The 14,293-nt window shown below is 50.3% G+C and overlaps 2 protein-coding genes across 3 annotated transcripts in view; one reads left to right on the top strand and one right to left on the bottom strand.

Moving 5' to 3' along the window:
- Window positions 1-906: 906 nt before the first annotated feature.
- Window positions 907-10,359, top strand: SLC35D1 (solute carrier family 35 member D1). Its single transcript, XM_058842173.1, has 12 exons — window positions 907-1,147; window positions 1,784-1,817; window positions 1,890-1,976; window positions 2,444-2,511; window positions 2,902-2,973; window positions 3,613-3,681; window positions 3,946-4,048; window positions 4,459-4,551; window positions 7,015-7,082; window positions 7,400-7,478; window positions 7,657-7,739; window positions 8,254-10,359. The coding sequence occupies exons 1-12, from the start codon at window positions 933-935 to the stop codon at window positions 8,360-8,362; spliced, it is 1,080 nt and encodes a 359-aa protein (XP_058698156.1). The 5' UTR covers window positions 907-932; the 3' UTR covers window positions 8,363-10,359.
- A 321-nt stretch (window positions 10,360-10,680) lies between these two features.
- Window positions 10,681-14,293, bottom strand: part of MIER1 (MIER1 transcriptional regulator) — a 31,855-nt gene continuing 28,242 nt past the window's right edge. For both annotated transcript variants that reach the window (XM_058842172.1, XM_058842171.1), the window contains one exon: window positions 10,681-13,718. In XM_058842172.1, coding sequence (XP_058698155.1) covers window positions 13,393-13,718 — 326 coding nt within the window. In that variant the 3' untranslated portion in view covers window positions 10,681-13,392. The remainder of the gene's footprint in view (window positions 13,719-14,293) is intronic.

The following is a 14,293-nucleotide window of genomic DNA, read 5'->3' as shown; positions in this document are numbered from 1 at the left end:
TCCCTGTCCCCTGTCCCGTGTCCCTGTCCCCTGTCCCTGTCGCCTGTCCCGTGTTCCGTATCCTGTATCCCCGTCCCCTGTTCCGTGTCCCGTCCCTGTCCCCTGTCCCCTGTCCCGTGTCCCTTGTCCCGTGTCCCTTGTCCCTGTCCCGTGTCCCTGTCCTCTGATCCTTGTCCCCTATCCCGTGTCCCCTGTCCCTGTCCTCTGTTCCTTGTCCCCTGTCCCGTGTCCCTTATTCCTTGTCCCTTGTTCCTGTCCCTTGTCCCTGTCCCGTATCCCCTGTCCCTTGTTCCTGTCCCTTGTTCCTGTCCCCTGTCCCTGTCCCGTATCTCCTGTCCCGTATCCCCTGTCCCTTGTCCCTGTCCCTTGTCCCTGTCCCGTATCTCCTGTCCCTTGTCCCTGTCCCGTATCTCCTGTCCCTTGTCCCTGTCCCGTATCCCTGTCCCTTGTCCCTGTCCCGTATCCCCTGTCCCTTGTCCCTGTCCCGTATCTCCTGTCCCTTGTCCCTGTCCCTTGTCCCTGTCCCTTGTCCCTGTCCCGTATCTCCTGTCCCGTATCCCCTGTCCCTTGTCCCCGTCCCTTGTCCCTGTCCCTTGTCCCTGTCCCTTGTCCCTATCCCGTATCCCCTGTCCCGTATCCCCTGTCCCTTGTCCCTGTCCCTTGTCCCTGTCCCGTATCTCCTGTCCCGTATCCCCTGTCCCTTGTCCCTGTCCCGTATCCCCTGTCCCGTATCCCCTGTCCCTTGTCCCTGTCCCTTGTCCCTGTCCCGTATCCCCTGTCCCGTATCCCCTGTCCCTTGTCCCCGTCCCTTGTCCCTGTCCCTTGTCCCCGCGCATGCGCACTCACTCCCGCCCCAGCCCCGCCCCAGCCATGTCGGCCCCGCGCAGTCCCCGCGCATGCGCGGTGTGTTCCGCCTCAGCCCCGCCCCAGCCATGTCGGCCCCGCGCAGACGCCCCGCGGCCGCTGCCGGGGGGGGGCCCGAGGGGGCGGCCGAGGGGGGAGCCCCGGCCGGAGCCCCCGAGCCCGGCGATGCGGAGCGGGGCATGGCGGCCCCGCCGCTCTGCCTGCGCCTGCTGGCCGCCGCCTTCTACGGCCTCAGCTCCTTCCTCATCGTCGTCGTCAACAAGAGCGTCCTCACCACCTACGGGTACGGCTGCGCCGGTGGGACCCCCACCTCAGGATCGGGATAATCCCCCCGGGATCAGGATAACCCCCTCAGGATCGGGATAACCCCCTCAGGATCGGGATAACCCCCTCAGGATCAGGATAACCCCCTCAGGACCGGGATATCCCCCTCAGGATCGGGATAACCCCCTCAGGATCGGGATAACCCTCTCAGGATCGGGATAACCCCCTCAGGATGGGGATAACCCCCTCAGGATCGGGATAACCCCCTCAGGATCGGGATAACCCCCTCAGGATCGGGATAACCCCCTCAGGATGGGGATAACCCCCTCAGGATCGGGATAACCCCCTCAGGATTGGGATATCCCCCTCAGGATGGGGATAACCCCCTCAGGATCGGGGTAACCCCCTCAGGATGGGGATATCCCCCCGGAATCGGCGTGGGGATCCCCCGTGGTTCTGGGTATCGGGACCCCGCCGTTCCCCCCCGTCCTTGGGCTCGGGTACCCCCCTGTGTCACCCCCAGCTTTGGGGTCCCGTCCTTTGCCCTGCCCGAGCCGGGGTGTCCCCATGGCCGGGTCCCCATGGCCTTGGGGCCTCCGGGACCCCCCCAGAGGGGTTTGTGGGGACCCCCCTGATTTGCGCTCTCCTCCCGCAGGTTCCCGTCCTCGCTGTGCGTGGGGCTGGGCCAGGTGAGTGGGACCCCCCTGTATCCCCCAGCTCGCCTTTTGGGGGGCTGTGGGGTGACCCCTGCTCTCTTGCAGATGGTGGCCACGGTGGCCGTGCTCTGGGCGGGGAAGGCGCTGCGGGTGGTCAAATTCCCTGACCTGGACAGACACATCCCCCGGCGGGTGAGACCCCTGCCCTGCACCCAGCACCCAGCACCCAGCTCCCTTCTCCCGACACGCGGCTCCCCTCCTCGGGCACCCAAATCCCCTCCCCAGCACCCAAATCCCCTTCCCCAGAACCCAAATCCCCTCCTCGGGCACCCAAATCCCCTTCCCCGGCACCCAAATTCCCTTCCCCAGCACCCAAATCCCTCCCTGGACACCCAGCTCCCCTCCCCGGGCTCCTTTCCCCGGCCCCGGGGTCATCTTTGGGATGCCCGTGGTTCCCGGGATCCTGCAGGCTCGGAGCAGCTCCGGGACACGTGTGTGTGTCTGTGTCTGTGTGTGTCTGTGTCTGTCTGTGTGTGTGTGTCTGTGTGTCTGTGTGTGTGTGAGGGTTTCCATGGCGGGCTGGGAATCATTCCATGGCTCCGTTAATCCGCGGAGGCTGCTCCGGGTCGCTCACACCGCCTTATCCCTCTTCTTTCCAGACATTTCCTCTACCTCTCCTGTATTTCGGGAACCAGATCACAGGACTGTTCAGCACAAAGAAACTGAAGTAGGGATGGGTTTTCCTGCTCGGGGGGGAGGGTTTGAGCGCTCCTTGGGGCTTTCCAGGATTGCCGGGGAGCCCTGCGGGGCCCCGGGGCTGTGCGAGATCCGAGCCGGGCGCTTCCCTTCCTCCCCTGCCCACGCCGGGAGGTGCCACGTGCGTGTTCCCAAATCCACGGGGCTGGCCCTGCTCCTTGGCTGGAGGGTCTGGGGGTGTCCCTGGGGTCCCCCATCCTGGCAGGGTCAGATCTGAGTGGGTGTGGGAGCGGTGCCCCTTCCCATGAGGAGCGATCCCGTATCCGTGAGGAGTTGGGGCAGGGCAGAGCCCGTGTCCCTGCTCCGTTTGGGATGTGGGGAATGGGGAACCCCTCTGACCCCCTGGCCCTTCCTCCCACAGCCTGCCCATGTTCACGGTCCTGCGCAGGTTTTCCATCCTGTTTACCATGTTTGCCGAGGGATTCCTGCTCAAGTGAGTGCTCCCAGCCCCTGCAGCTGGCAGGGTCCAGCTTTGGAGCTCAGGGTTTGGGCTGGGATGGGAGCAGGGAACGGGACAGGAGCTGCTGGCCCTGATCCCTGCCCGGGTTTCCAGAGGAGATGGGGCAGAGGAGATGGGGCAGAGGGATGTGGGGCAGAGGGAACTGGGGCAGAGGGAGCTGGGGCAGAGGGAGCTGGGGCAGAGGAGCTGGGGCAGAGGAGCTGGGGCAGAGGGATGTTCTGCTCTGTCTCCACTTGCAGCACTCCGGGAGGCTCAGGGTTCTGTGCCAATTCCTGTAGGGAGCCCAAAGCACTCCTGGAGTGCCCAGAGCCCCTTCCTAGGGCTGGCTCCACATGCTCCATGCCTGGCTGAGCCCTTCCCTGCCCCTGCAGCTCTCCATCAACTCCCAGCTCCTCCAGGCTGAGTTCTTTATCTTCCAAAAAATCGCAGAGATAATTGTCTATAAATGTCTTTACTCGCAGCTCCTGCATGGGGTGGTTGGTTAGGGGGCTGTTTGGGGTTTTTTCCCCCCCTTCCTCAGGAGGAAAATCTCCCTGCTCTGCTCCAAAGCCCTCAGAGTGTTCCCAGGGACTGAGCAGTGGCTGATGCCGTGTCCTCCCGCCTGTTTTCCAGGAAGAAGTTTTCCTGGAGCATTCAGATGACAGTATTTGCTATGATCTTTGGTGCATTTGTAGCTGCCAGGTGAGCTGTCCCCATTCTCCAGAGGGTCCATTCCAAGGGGAATCCAGTTCCCTGCTGTGTCCCAAGAGTGGAGGGATTAAACACAGATTTTTTCCCCCCCCCTCAGACGTGCTCTCTAGTAGGAAAGAATGTTTTCCTGACCCAAATCCCAACCCCTCCTCCCACCATTAACTTTTCCTGACAACTTGCTGCTCCACAGAAGCTGGAAGGAATCTTCCAAGCCTTTTCCCTGCTTTAACTCCTGTTTTTTTTTCCCTTTCCCAGTGCTGACTTGGCATTCGACCTGGAGGGATATATTTTTATCCTCATTAACGATGCCTTAACAGCTGCAAACGGTGCCTATGTGAAACAGAAGCTGGATTCAAAGGTGGGATGAGCTTTGGGATGGTGGGATTTGGGGCTTGGTTTCTGTGAGGGCCAAGGGGGGGAGGTTCCCATTCCCAAAATCTGCCCAGAGCTGGGGAAGGACTGAGACAGGGGATGGAGGGATGGGAGCCAGGGAATGGCTTCCAGTGCCAGAATGGATGGATGGGATATGGGGAAGGAATTCCTGGCCGGGATGGAATTCCCAGAGGAGATGGCAGTGCCCAAGGCCTGGCTGGAGCAGCCTGGGACAGTGGAAAGTGGCTCTGGATGAGCTTTAAGGTCTCTCCCAACCCAAACCAGTCTGGAATTCCATGATATTTCAGAATTCCCCCGCTCCAGGCCCGGTCCCAGCAGCAGTGGGAGCGGGGATTTGCGATCCCACTCAAGCCCTGGGGCATTTCCCATTTCCAGGAGCTGGGGAAGTACGGACTGCTCTATTACAATGCACTCTTCATGATCCTCCCCACCCTGGGCATTGCCTACATCACTGGAGATGCACACAAGGTAGGAGAGCCCAAATCCACGGATTCTGTGCCACAGTTGCACGGGCAGGGCTGGGGGAAGGGGCTGCTGCCCCACAACCACCTCAGCAGAGAGGAGCCTCAGCTTTTCCGTTGGGCTGGAACCCACAGGGCTGATCCCTCTGGTGTTTTGAGATGCCTGAGGATGGGGAAGTGGAGAGCAAGGAGAAAACCCAAATGTTAATTAAAGAGGTTGAGAAATTTTGCAATCAATGAGTTTCTTCACACTTTTTTTAACTGTCCTTCCCCTCTCTCTGGGGCAGTTTTGTTGAGGTGCTTGAGGTGCCCCACTGGGGCTGTGGTCCTGGAGATATGAAATAATATTTATGTTTATATTTGTATTTATATTTATATTTATATTTATATTTATATTTATATTTATATTTATATTTATATTTATATTTATATATAATAACTTTATATAAAAATTATTATTATTATTATTATTATTATTATTATTATTATTATTATTATTATTATTATTATTATTATTATCATCCTGTGGTCCTATATACATGAAATTATCTTTTATTATTATTACTATGATTATGATGGTTTACCTGTAGTCCTGTATAGGTGAAATTATTTATTATTTTTACTTTTATAACTACTAATACTATTAATAATTATCTATAATAAATAATATCTAATTATAATTAAGTTATTAATTTGATAATAGTAGTACTAATAATTATTATTATTTACCTTTGGTCCTGTATACATGAAATGATCTTTCATTATTACTTCTATGATTATGATTATTTACCTGTGGTCCTGTGTACATGAAATTGTTATTATTGCTAGTAATAATATTTATAATTATTAATAACAAATAATATAATTATAATTAAATTAATTATTTATTAATTCAAGTATTAAAGAAATATAATAATACTAATAATAGTAATGCTAATAATACTAATGCCAATTATTATAATTATAATATTAATAATAATTTACCTGTGGTCCTGTATAAATGAAATTATTTTTTATTGTTACTATTATTACTACTAATAATATTAATAATTATAATAATATTTAATTATTAACTTATCTATTAGCATAGTAATAATACGAATAATACCAATAGTAATAATACTAATGATACTAACAATAACAAAACAATAGTAATAATAGTAATAATAATAGTAATAATAATAGTAATAATAATAGTAATAATAATAGTAATAATAATAATAATAATAATAATAATAATAATAATAATAATAATAATAATAATAATAATAATAATAAGTTGTAGCAATCCTGCTGTTGCTGTTGCACTCAGTGATGTGCAGCTGGCTCTCCTGAGCTCTCCTGAGCAGCAGATTCCTTTTCCCTGCCTGTTTTTTGCCATCCTCTCCACGTGAAGGGAATTCAGGAATTCCCTCCCCAGAGGCTGGGGGTGTCTCCCACCCTTCAATCCCGGGCTGAGGAGCTGGGATTAGCAGGGCAGAGGGGGCTGGATTTGGGATGGAATCGCTCAGTGAGGATCAGGAGCTGGCCAGGAAAGCCCTGGGACAGAAATGTCCGTTCTTTATTTGCTTTTCCCTGAATAAACTCCTTTCTGAGCACAAAGATTCGCTCTGTGCCGGGGCTGCTGCCAGGAAACTCCGCCCCGGCAGCTCCGGGAAAGGCCCCTGGGGAAGGGCCTGGGGGCCTTTCCTGTGCCTGTGGATTTGGGAATTCTTGTGGTTCCTTCGGCAGCATCGCAGGTAACACATCCTGCTTTGTGTGCTGCTGCTGCTGCTGAATTCCCCACAGAATTCCTGCGGGAAGAGGGGATGGATCAGCTGCAGGAAGGTCCCTCCAAGGCTGGAATTTTGTGTCCCTGTGGGAAGAGCATTCCTGGCTGCTTTGGCATTCCCTGTCCAGCTGGGAAGGGAGTGAGGGAAGCAGCTCTTGCCCTGCCCTGCTCCTGCCTCGTGCCTGAGGCTCCTCTGGAGCTCCTCTGGATCCTGGGGGTCTCCAAGGATCCCTGAGCCTGCTCCGAGCTCTCCTCAGGGCAATGCTCCAGTCCCTGCAGGATCTTGGTGGCCCCTCTGGACTCTCCCTGTCTGTGGCACTGGATCCAGCACTCCAGATGCTCCCAAAAGTCCAAAAGCCCAGGAAAAAAATTCTTCCCTGAAATCCAGGCTGCCTCAGCAGCACCTCTGGATGTCACAGCTCCCTTGGGATGGGCTGGCTGAGTGTTCTGTGCTTTGAATTCCAAAATGATGCAGTTGTGGATCGCAGCCAGCTGGGAGATGCCTCTCCTGATCCCTCTGCCTTGGGAGACATTCCCTGCCTTTTCCAGAAGGGATGAGGCTGGAGGTGACAGCAGTGGGGAGCCCCAGCCTCGGGATGTCATTCCAGGCTTGGAATTGGGTTGGTTTTTCCTGGTGCTGGGGGGTTGTTCCTGGAATTGCTGGGAATTCTGTGCTTCCCAAGGCTCTGTTCCCTGCAGGCAGTGGAATACCAGGGCTGGGCAGACACGTTCTTCGTGGTGCAGTTCACTCTCTCCTGTGTCATGGGGTAAGGACTGGGATGCTGGGCTGGGAGCAGGAAAAGCATTCCAGAACTAGGGAATGGTGGTGGCCTTTATCATTTAAAAAATCAGAATAAACCCTCAGTCCTCATTCCTGAGAGTTGTGGGGGGTGGGAATTATCTCCCACCTTCCTCCAGTGCAGATTTAGCTAAAAAAGTGGGATAAAACTGCTGGGGAAAGGATGGGAATGGATCATGGAATCCTGGAATGCTTTGGCTTGGGAGGCACCTTCAGCTCACCTGATTCCATGGCCAGGGTGATGGGATGAGGTGATTCCCAAGGTTTTATCCCTCTTTTCCATAGGTTTATTTTGATGTATTCCACGGTTCTTTGCACTCAGTACAACTCTGCTCTTACAACTACAATAGTTGGCTGCATTAAGGTGAGTGGCATTCCCTGCTCCCAAAAAAACCAATTTATTCCTCATTATCCCTTGGGAATTGCATTAAACCCCCCCCATTCCAGCCCCCACATTCCACCCCCTTTTCCTTAAATTCCCTTTTCTCTACAATTCCCTTGGCTCAGGCTGCTTGTTCCTCCCATCTTTGTTCCTTTTGCAGAATATTTTAATAACCTATATTGGGATGTTTTTTGGAGGAGATTATATTTTTACATGGATGAACTTCATTGGTCTAAATATCAGGTAAGAGCAGTGGTTTCCTTCTGATTTGTAAATGAAAACTGGGGTGAAACTGAAAGGATTTGACTGATTTAATGGATTTTCTTTCCCCCTCCAAAAGAAAACCAAAACCCCACAGAATTGGGTTTTTGTGCTTGGTCTGTGGGACGTTCCCAGACTTTGTTTTAAAGCTGGGAGAATCCACAGGATTATTTTAACAGGAAAACTTGAGTTTTCCCTGAGTTGCCAAGCAGAGTTATGGAATTAAGGCAGCAGAAGGAGAATTTTTGGGATTATTTCACCTGGTATTTCTTACAATTCAGCTTTTGGAAAAGTCTCTCCTGTCCTGGATCCCTTTTAGGGGCGCAACAGGTCCAGCACTAGGCTGGGAACCCATTTGGCAGGGAATTAAACCTGGCTTTAGGAGGAAAACTGGGAATTTTCCTGGAAGTGGATGCTTCCAGCAGATCCCTGTGCCGCAGCTCCGGCTTTTCCTGGCTGATCCAGATTCCCGAGGTGTTCCCTGAATCTCTTGCAGTATTGCTGGAAGCCTGGTGTATTCCTACATCACCTTCACCGAGGAGCAGCTGAACAAGGAGTCGGATGCTGGCAGCAAGATGGATATTAAAGGGAAGAGCTCCGTGTGAGCAGGGAGAGGCTCTTTGTTTTTGGGAATCCACCCAGATCTGTTCGCTTGATCGCGGGCAGAGGGTGGGGAGGGATCCACGGGGATTAATTTGCACAGCCGAGATTGCTGCCTTCACAAATCCTTGGGAAGATCCACCCGGCCTGCACGGGGAAGGGTGAGCCTAATTGAGTCTGATCGGGAGCAATTAACGGGTTTCTAATCGAGCTGGGAGTCGGCAGCCGAGACGGGCACGGGCGGGGCTGGGAGTTGTGCTGGCAGGGATGTGCCGGGGGTGGCCCTGGCTGGATTTGCTCCATGGGATCCGTGGATCTGCTGATCCCAGCTTGGCTGGGAGGCTGGGGCTGGCTCCGTGCCCAGCTGCTCCCTCTGGAAGGACGGGAATGCCGAGGGCCCTGGCCAGCGTTCCCTGGAAGCTGCTCCAAAACCTCCTGGATGAATGTTCGGCGCTCTCTGGACTTTAATTTTTTAGCTGTTTTCCGTTTATTTTCAGTTTGTTTGGGCCATTAACCCACTTTTCGAGCCCTGCTGGGTTTATCAGAGCCCTGCATTCACCTCTGTCTTTCCAAGGCTTGGAGATATTCCCAGCAGGAAGGGTTTTCCAGCTGCTGCCGAGTTCTGCAGCCTCCCTGACACCAACCCTGGCTTTGGGAAAGCTGCTGGGATCACAGGAGAGCTGAGCTTGTCCCACCTGGAACAGCACATCCAGGGAATCTGCAATAATTCCAGCTCCCACCCCTGGAAGAGGCACAAGGACTTAAATCTTCTTTTTTGGCAAGTACAGGGAGCCCCATAATTCCTGTTTTCCATGGAATCAATCGCCCTGAAAGACCCACTAAAGGAATGGGAATTGTCGTACATTGGACAGTGTTCAGTGATTTTTAAAGGTTGTTTTACCCAGCACTCCTTTCCAGGGCTTGTCTTTTTTGGGTTAAAAAGAATTGTTTTTAAGCTTGGTTAAAAAACTTTTAGTAAAATAATGTATTTAGGGATTTTTTGGTACCCTACCAGCTTCTCTAGACACTGGCAGCAGGGTTTTTCAGGAACTACTTGCTTCAGCTGGAACTGCTCTTGGGCAAAGCTGCATTTGCTGGGATTTATTGGAAGTTTGTGGATGGGGAAGAGATTTTCTGTGAGGGTGCAGCTGCAGCCTGGCGTGCTGGGCAAGGTGTGGAGCTGCTGCCTGCTGCAACATCCTGCTCCTGGAGCAACTCCAGAGCCACAATTCCCCTTTTTTTGTGGGATTTTGTGGTCACTGCAGTGACAGGGGGCAGGGGAGGTGTCCTGGAGCAGCCCCTCAGAGCACAGCAAGAAAAAATCCCTGATTTTATCTCCCAAAATTCCAGTAAAACCTCGGCTTTGTGCCAGGGGAGGGAGGGTGACAAACCCTTCCTGCTGTGCAGAAGCCCCCCAGTCCCTGCACTGGTTCCTGCACTGGTCCATGCACTGGTCCATGCACTGGTTCCTGCACTGGTCCATGCACTGGTCCATGCACTGGTTCCTGCGCTGGTTCCTGCACTGGTTCCTGTGCTGGTCCATGCATTGGTTCCTGCACTGGTCCATGCATTGGTTCCTGCACTGGTCCATGCACTGGTTCCTGCATTGGTTCCTGCACTGGTTCCCAGTATCCAGGTGCTGCTGGGGCCCCTCCCACCTGCTCCTGCCTCTTGCTGCAGCATTCCCAAATCCCTTTTTTCCCCACGTGTGCTCCGACCCCGCCGTGCCAGGAGGTTGATTCTGCCAGAGGGGTTTTTGTATCATTTTCTCTTTAGTTTTGAATCTACTGGTTAGATTTGCAGTCCTAACAGGGAAGGATTTTTAAAGCTTATTTTGTCCTGGATCCTAAACACTGGGAAAGCCAAGAATTCCTCTAACAGTATTTTCTATGCTATGAATTGACTAAAAAAAATGTTTTCTATAGAGAATCTATTTACAAAATGAGCATTTTAGTGATGAAAATGTGAATGTATGGCAGGCTGTGGATGTGAGGAATGAGAGCAGAAAGGATTTATGTGCCTCTGTATTTTTGTATTTGCTTCCAATAAACCAATGAACCAAAGCTGCTCCTGCCTCATCCCTCTCTTCCTTCCCTGGCTGGAGAGGATGGGAATGCTGGGGGATGGATAAATCCGGGATTTATCGCCCAGCAGGGGGAGGTGGGAGGGAATATTCCTTGAGGAGGGATGTGGAGAACAGTTGGAAGTTGATCCAGAAGAATGGGTTTTGTTTCCATGGGTTTCACCGCAGGGTCGCTGCCCTGCCATCCTCTGAGGAGAAACATTCCACCCCTCTGGAGCAAAAAAAGGCAGGAATTTTGGATGCAGACAATATGTTTAAAAATATTTTAATAAGCTTTTCCAGAATTGCAGATGGGGAAGGGGAATAAGAGGAGGGAATTAATGACAGTGCAAAATACTGTGTGGAAAAAATGTATCAAACTAATCTGTAAAGGTTTGTGTGTGTGGGGATTTTATAGCACACTGAACCCTGTGGGAAGCCCAAGGATTTCCTGCTGGACTGGATTCCCAACTGTACTGAAAGCTTGGAAAATGAAAGCAAAGTTAGCAGATTTCCAGGATTTTCAATAGCTTTAGTAGTGCAATGATCGAGTTATAGTGGCTGCAGTTTGAAACATGAACAAAGTATTGTATAAAACACCAGCATAAACAAAAGGTAAATTAGAATTAAATATTCTTAAAGTCTAGCTGAGCATTACATAGTGGATTATGGAATGTCAGGTCTCTTCTAAGCATCACCAAAATAAAAATAAAAATAAGGAAAGATAAAAAACAAAGCAACGTTCCTGAAAATATACACAGTGCTGGATTTCACACACGAGCCTGAGACAATTCATTTGGAAACTTTCCTACGGATTTTTGGGAAGTGATTCCAAACAAAGAGCATCAAAATAAAACAGAAAACAGGATTCTGCTTGTGTGGAACCGTCTTTGAGCTAAGGGGAAACTTGGAGGTTGTGCTCATAACCAGAGGGGAGAGTTAACAGCAACCTCTGCCTCAAGGCATTAATCACTGCATGCCTTAATTAACACAGGCCTTAATTAACGAACCTCACCCAGAGGCTCTCCAGGAGCAGGGCTGGCAGGCAGAGCTGATTGTTCCCCACAGTTCTGGGAACAGCAGGTTCCTGCATCCATAACCCATCCTCATCCCGAGGTTTGCTTCATTCCCGATCACAAAGTCCAAGGAAAGTTCAGTGGAGAAGAAACCGAATCAGCCCAAGCCCTCAGCGCTGGGCTTTGGGTTGGAGCATCCATTTCAAACCTTTGATTTCAACTGGAACCAGAAAAAGCATAAACCTGAAGAGAAAATAACCAGTTAAGGGTGAACAGCACACCTGTGAGGAGGCCACAGCCTTATCAATGATACAAATGAACAATTACCCCAGATTTGAACAGAGCAGAAATGCAGCTGGGCTGAAAAAAAACCAACCAAACAAAACCAAAGTGAATTTGGATTTCAAATGTTCCTGGTTGCTGGATGGAAATGCTACACCCACAACTTTCCAGTGGCAGGGGGAGCATCACCCACTTCTCATTTCTTTATGAGGAATTTTTGGTTTTTGCTCTGAGATTCCTTCTCCACAGCTCAGCGTGAAATTCCCGCTCTCCCTTCACCGGGCAAGCGCGTCCCTGTGCGCCAATAGAGAATCCCAGGATTTTCTAGGTTGGAAAAGACCTTTGAGACCATCAGATCCAATCTGTGCCCTGCTCCCACTGAAGCCATCCCTGTGGTCCTGGGGAATTCCAGTCCAGCACCAGTTCCCAGCTGCATTCCCAAGCGTTCCAGCCGCGCTCCGGCCCTTGCTGTGCTCCCTGGAACGCGGCAGGGCACAGCCTGCAGATCACCCAGTGACTGCTGGAGCAGCTCAACCTCAAGAAGCTTCAGTAAACTCCAGATTTTGGCTGCTGTGAAATTTCTCTGAGTTCCAAATGGAGGGAGAAAGAAAGCAAGGAAATGTGTGCAGTGCAAGCAGCATGCTTAACAAAAACTGAAACATCATTATTTGCCATAAAACAAGAAAAAAAAACAACCCCACGTTTCCAAAATCAAACGCCTCCTAACCATTCTTATGTTAATTATTTACCAGTTTCTGGGAAGGAAATTAACATGTTGGTGATTAATTTTTAACTCCATTGGTTTGGTTTGGGTTTTGGTTTTTTTTGGTTTTTTTTTTTTGCTGTTTTGTTTTTTAGAAAAGACTTCAGCAAAATAAAAGGAAGCTGACATTAGACTCAGAGTATCAACTCTCTCATAAAAGTTTACCAACTGTACAAGGTAAGAAAATTATACAAGCTTTTGTTTTAAGAAAGGACAGTTCAATCAAGACATAAGTACTGTAAAAATCTTTCAAAGGCTACAAAGAAATCTGGAAAAATACAGAATGTATTTCTTTAGCCCAGATAAAGAATATGGAAAGACATCATTGATGTCAACAATTTTACATAGACAAACCTGACCTGGTTTATTTATTTACCTTTTAAAACTTCTATATATAAAAATAGTTGTGCTCATAACTTTCAGGATTCATGAGGGTTCCTTAATGATGGGATGACATTTTCCTCTCTCCAGCAGGAGTGGAAGTCTCTGTGCCTGCTCTGTCTTGGCTTTTCCTGTTTTATTTTAACTTCCTGCAAAACCCCAAATGCTTTGTTCACTTGTACACTGATTAAATGCTGTTTTATACATTAAATGTTGTATTAACACGTTCTTTAATGTTTTAGGCTGGGAATATTTTTGCAGCAACTCACTGCTTTGTTCCTTAAATATTTTAAGAGCTTTTTATCCCAGAACTGCAGTTGCCAGCTCTGAGAAATTCAATATTCTCCTGCTGCTTTTCAGCACTGGAAGAAACCAAATCATTGGATCTTTAGAGCCACCTAGAAGGTCTCAGGAAACGAAAAAAAAAATCTCAGATTGTTTATGGAACTGGATTTTGGAAGGTAACCCATCAACCCTGAAAATTTTAGACACCCAAAATTTACTCCAAGGAATAAAATCAGCTCCCAGCACTCAGTCATCCAAAGTTTCCAGTTCCTCCAGCTTCCCGTGGGAGTTGGTTTCCTGGAAGAACTCCGAAGCACCAGGACTCTCCTTCCCATTGCTGTTAATTCTTCTTCTTTTCAGAGGTCTCTCACTCTTTTCTTCCAGCTCAGGCTCGTTCCTTGAAGCTGAGTGAGCGAGTTTGGGGTCACTGGAGAGGTTTTCGGGTTCGTAGCCGTTTGTATCCAGCTCGGTGTGAGGGGTTTTCTTCCCACTGCAGGGTCCATTGGCGTGCAGTCCCTCCAGTTTGGCCTCCTCCTTCCCTGGCACCTCCCCTGGGCCGTTGGCAGAGACACCTGGGTTGGAGAGAAACGCCATCAGCAAAGCTCAGCAGCCACACAACAACCTGGGCTGGCTCAGCAGGGAGGAGTTTGAGCTGCAATTCGTTAAAATCCAGCGTTTTTCTCCTCGCTGTGTGCTGGAGGTGCATCCAAACGACACGGGGAGTTCATGGAAGTCCTTCAAAGGAACAGAGAATGTCCTGGAATCCCAGGATGCAGGAGCTGCACCTGGGCACTGTGTGCAGCTTCCAGGTGATTTCCATGCTCTGAGTCCCCAGCTCCTCTCCCATTCCCAGCTCCCGCCCCAGGGGCTCAGTGCCCTGCTCAGGACCCCCCACAGCCCTGCAGTGACGCCTCTGCACTGGCACAGGGCACACAGCAACTCTCAAATCTCACTCAACAGCAAATTCCAGCAGGGATTTATCTTCCAAAACAAGGCCCTAAATGCAAACACGGAGGGGTTTTTAAAAACCAGTTTTAACTCGAAATAGGCTGCTTGTCTCTGGGGGTGCTCACCTGGAGGCTTTGGGAGAGCTCAGAGCCATTCCCAGGGCTCCAGGAGAGCTGGAGAAGGACTTGGGATGATGCAT

The sequence above is a fragment of the Poecile atricapillus genome, chromosome 7 (genome assembly GCF_030490865.1).
Source record: "Poecile atricapillus isolate bPoeAtr1 chromosome 7, bPoeAtr1.hap1, whole genome shotgun sequence".
NCBI lineage: Eukaryota > Metazoa > Chordata > Aves > Passeriformes > Paridae > Poecile > Poecile atricapillus.
The sequence above is the reverse complement of the archived record's forward strand: the minus strand, read 5'-3'. Positions and strand labels throughout refer to the sequence as shown.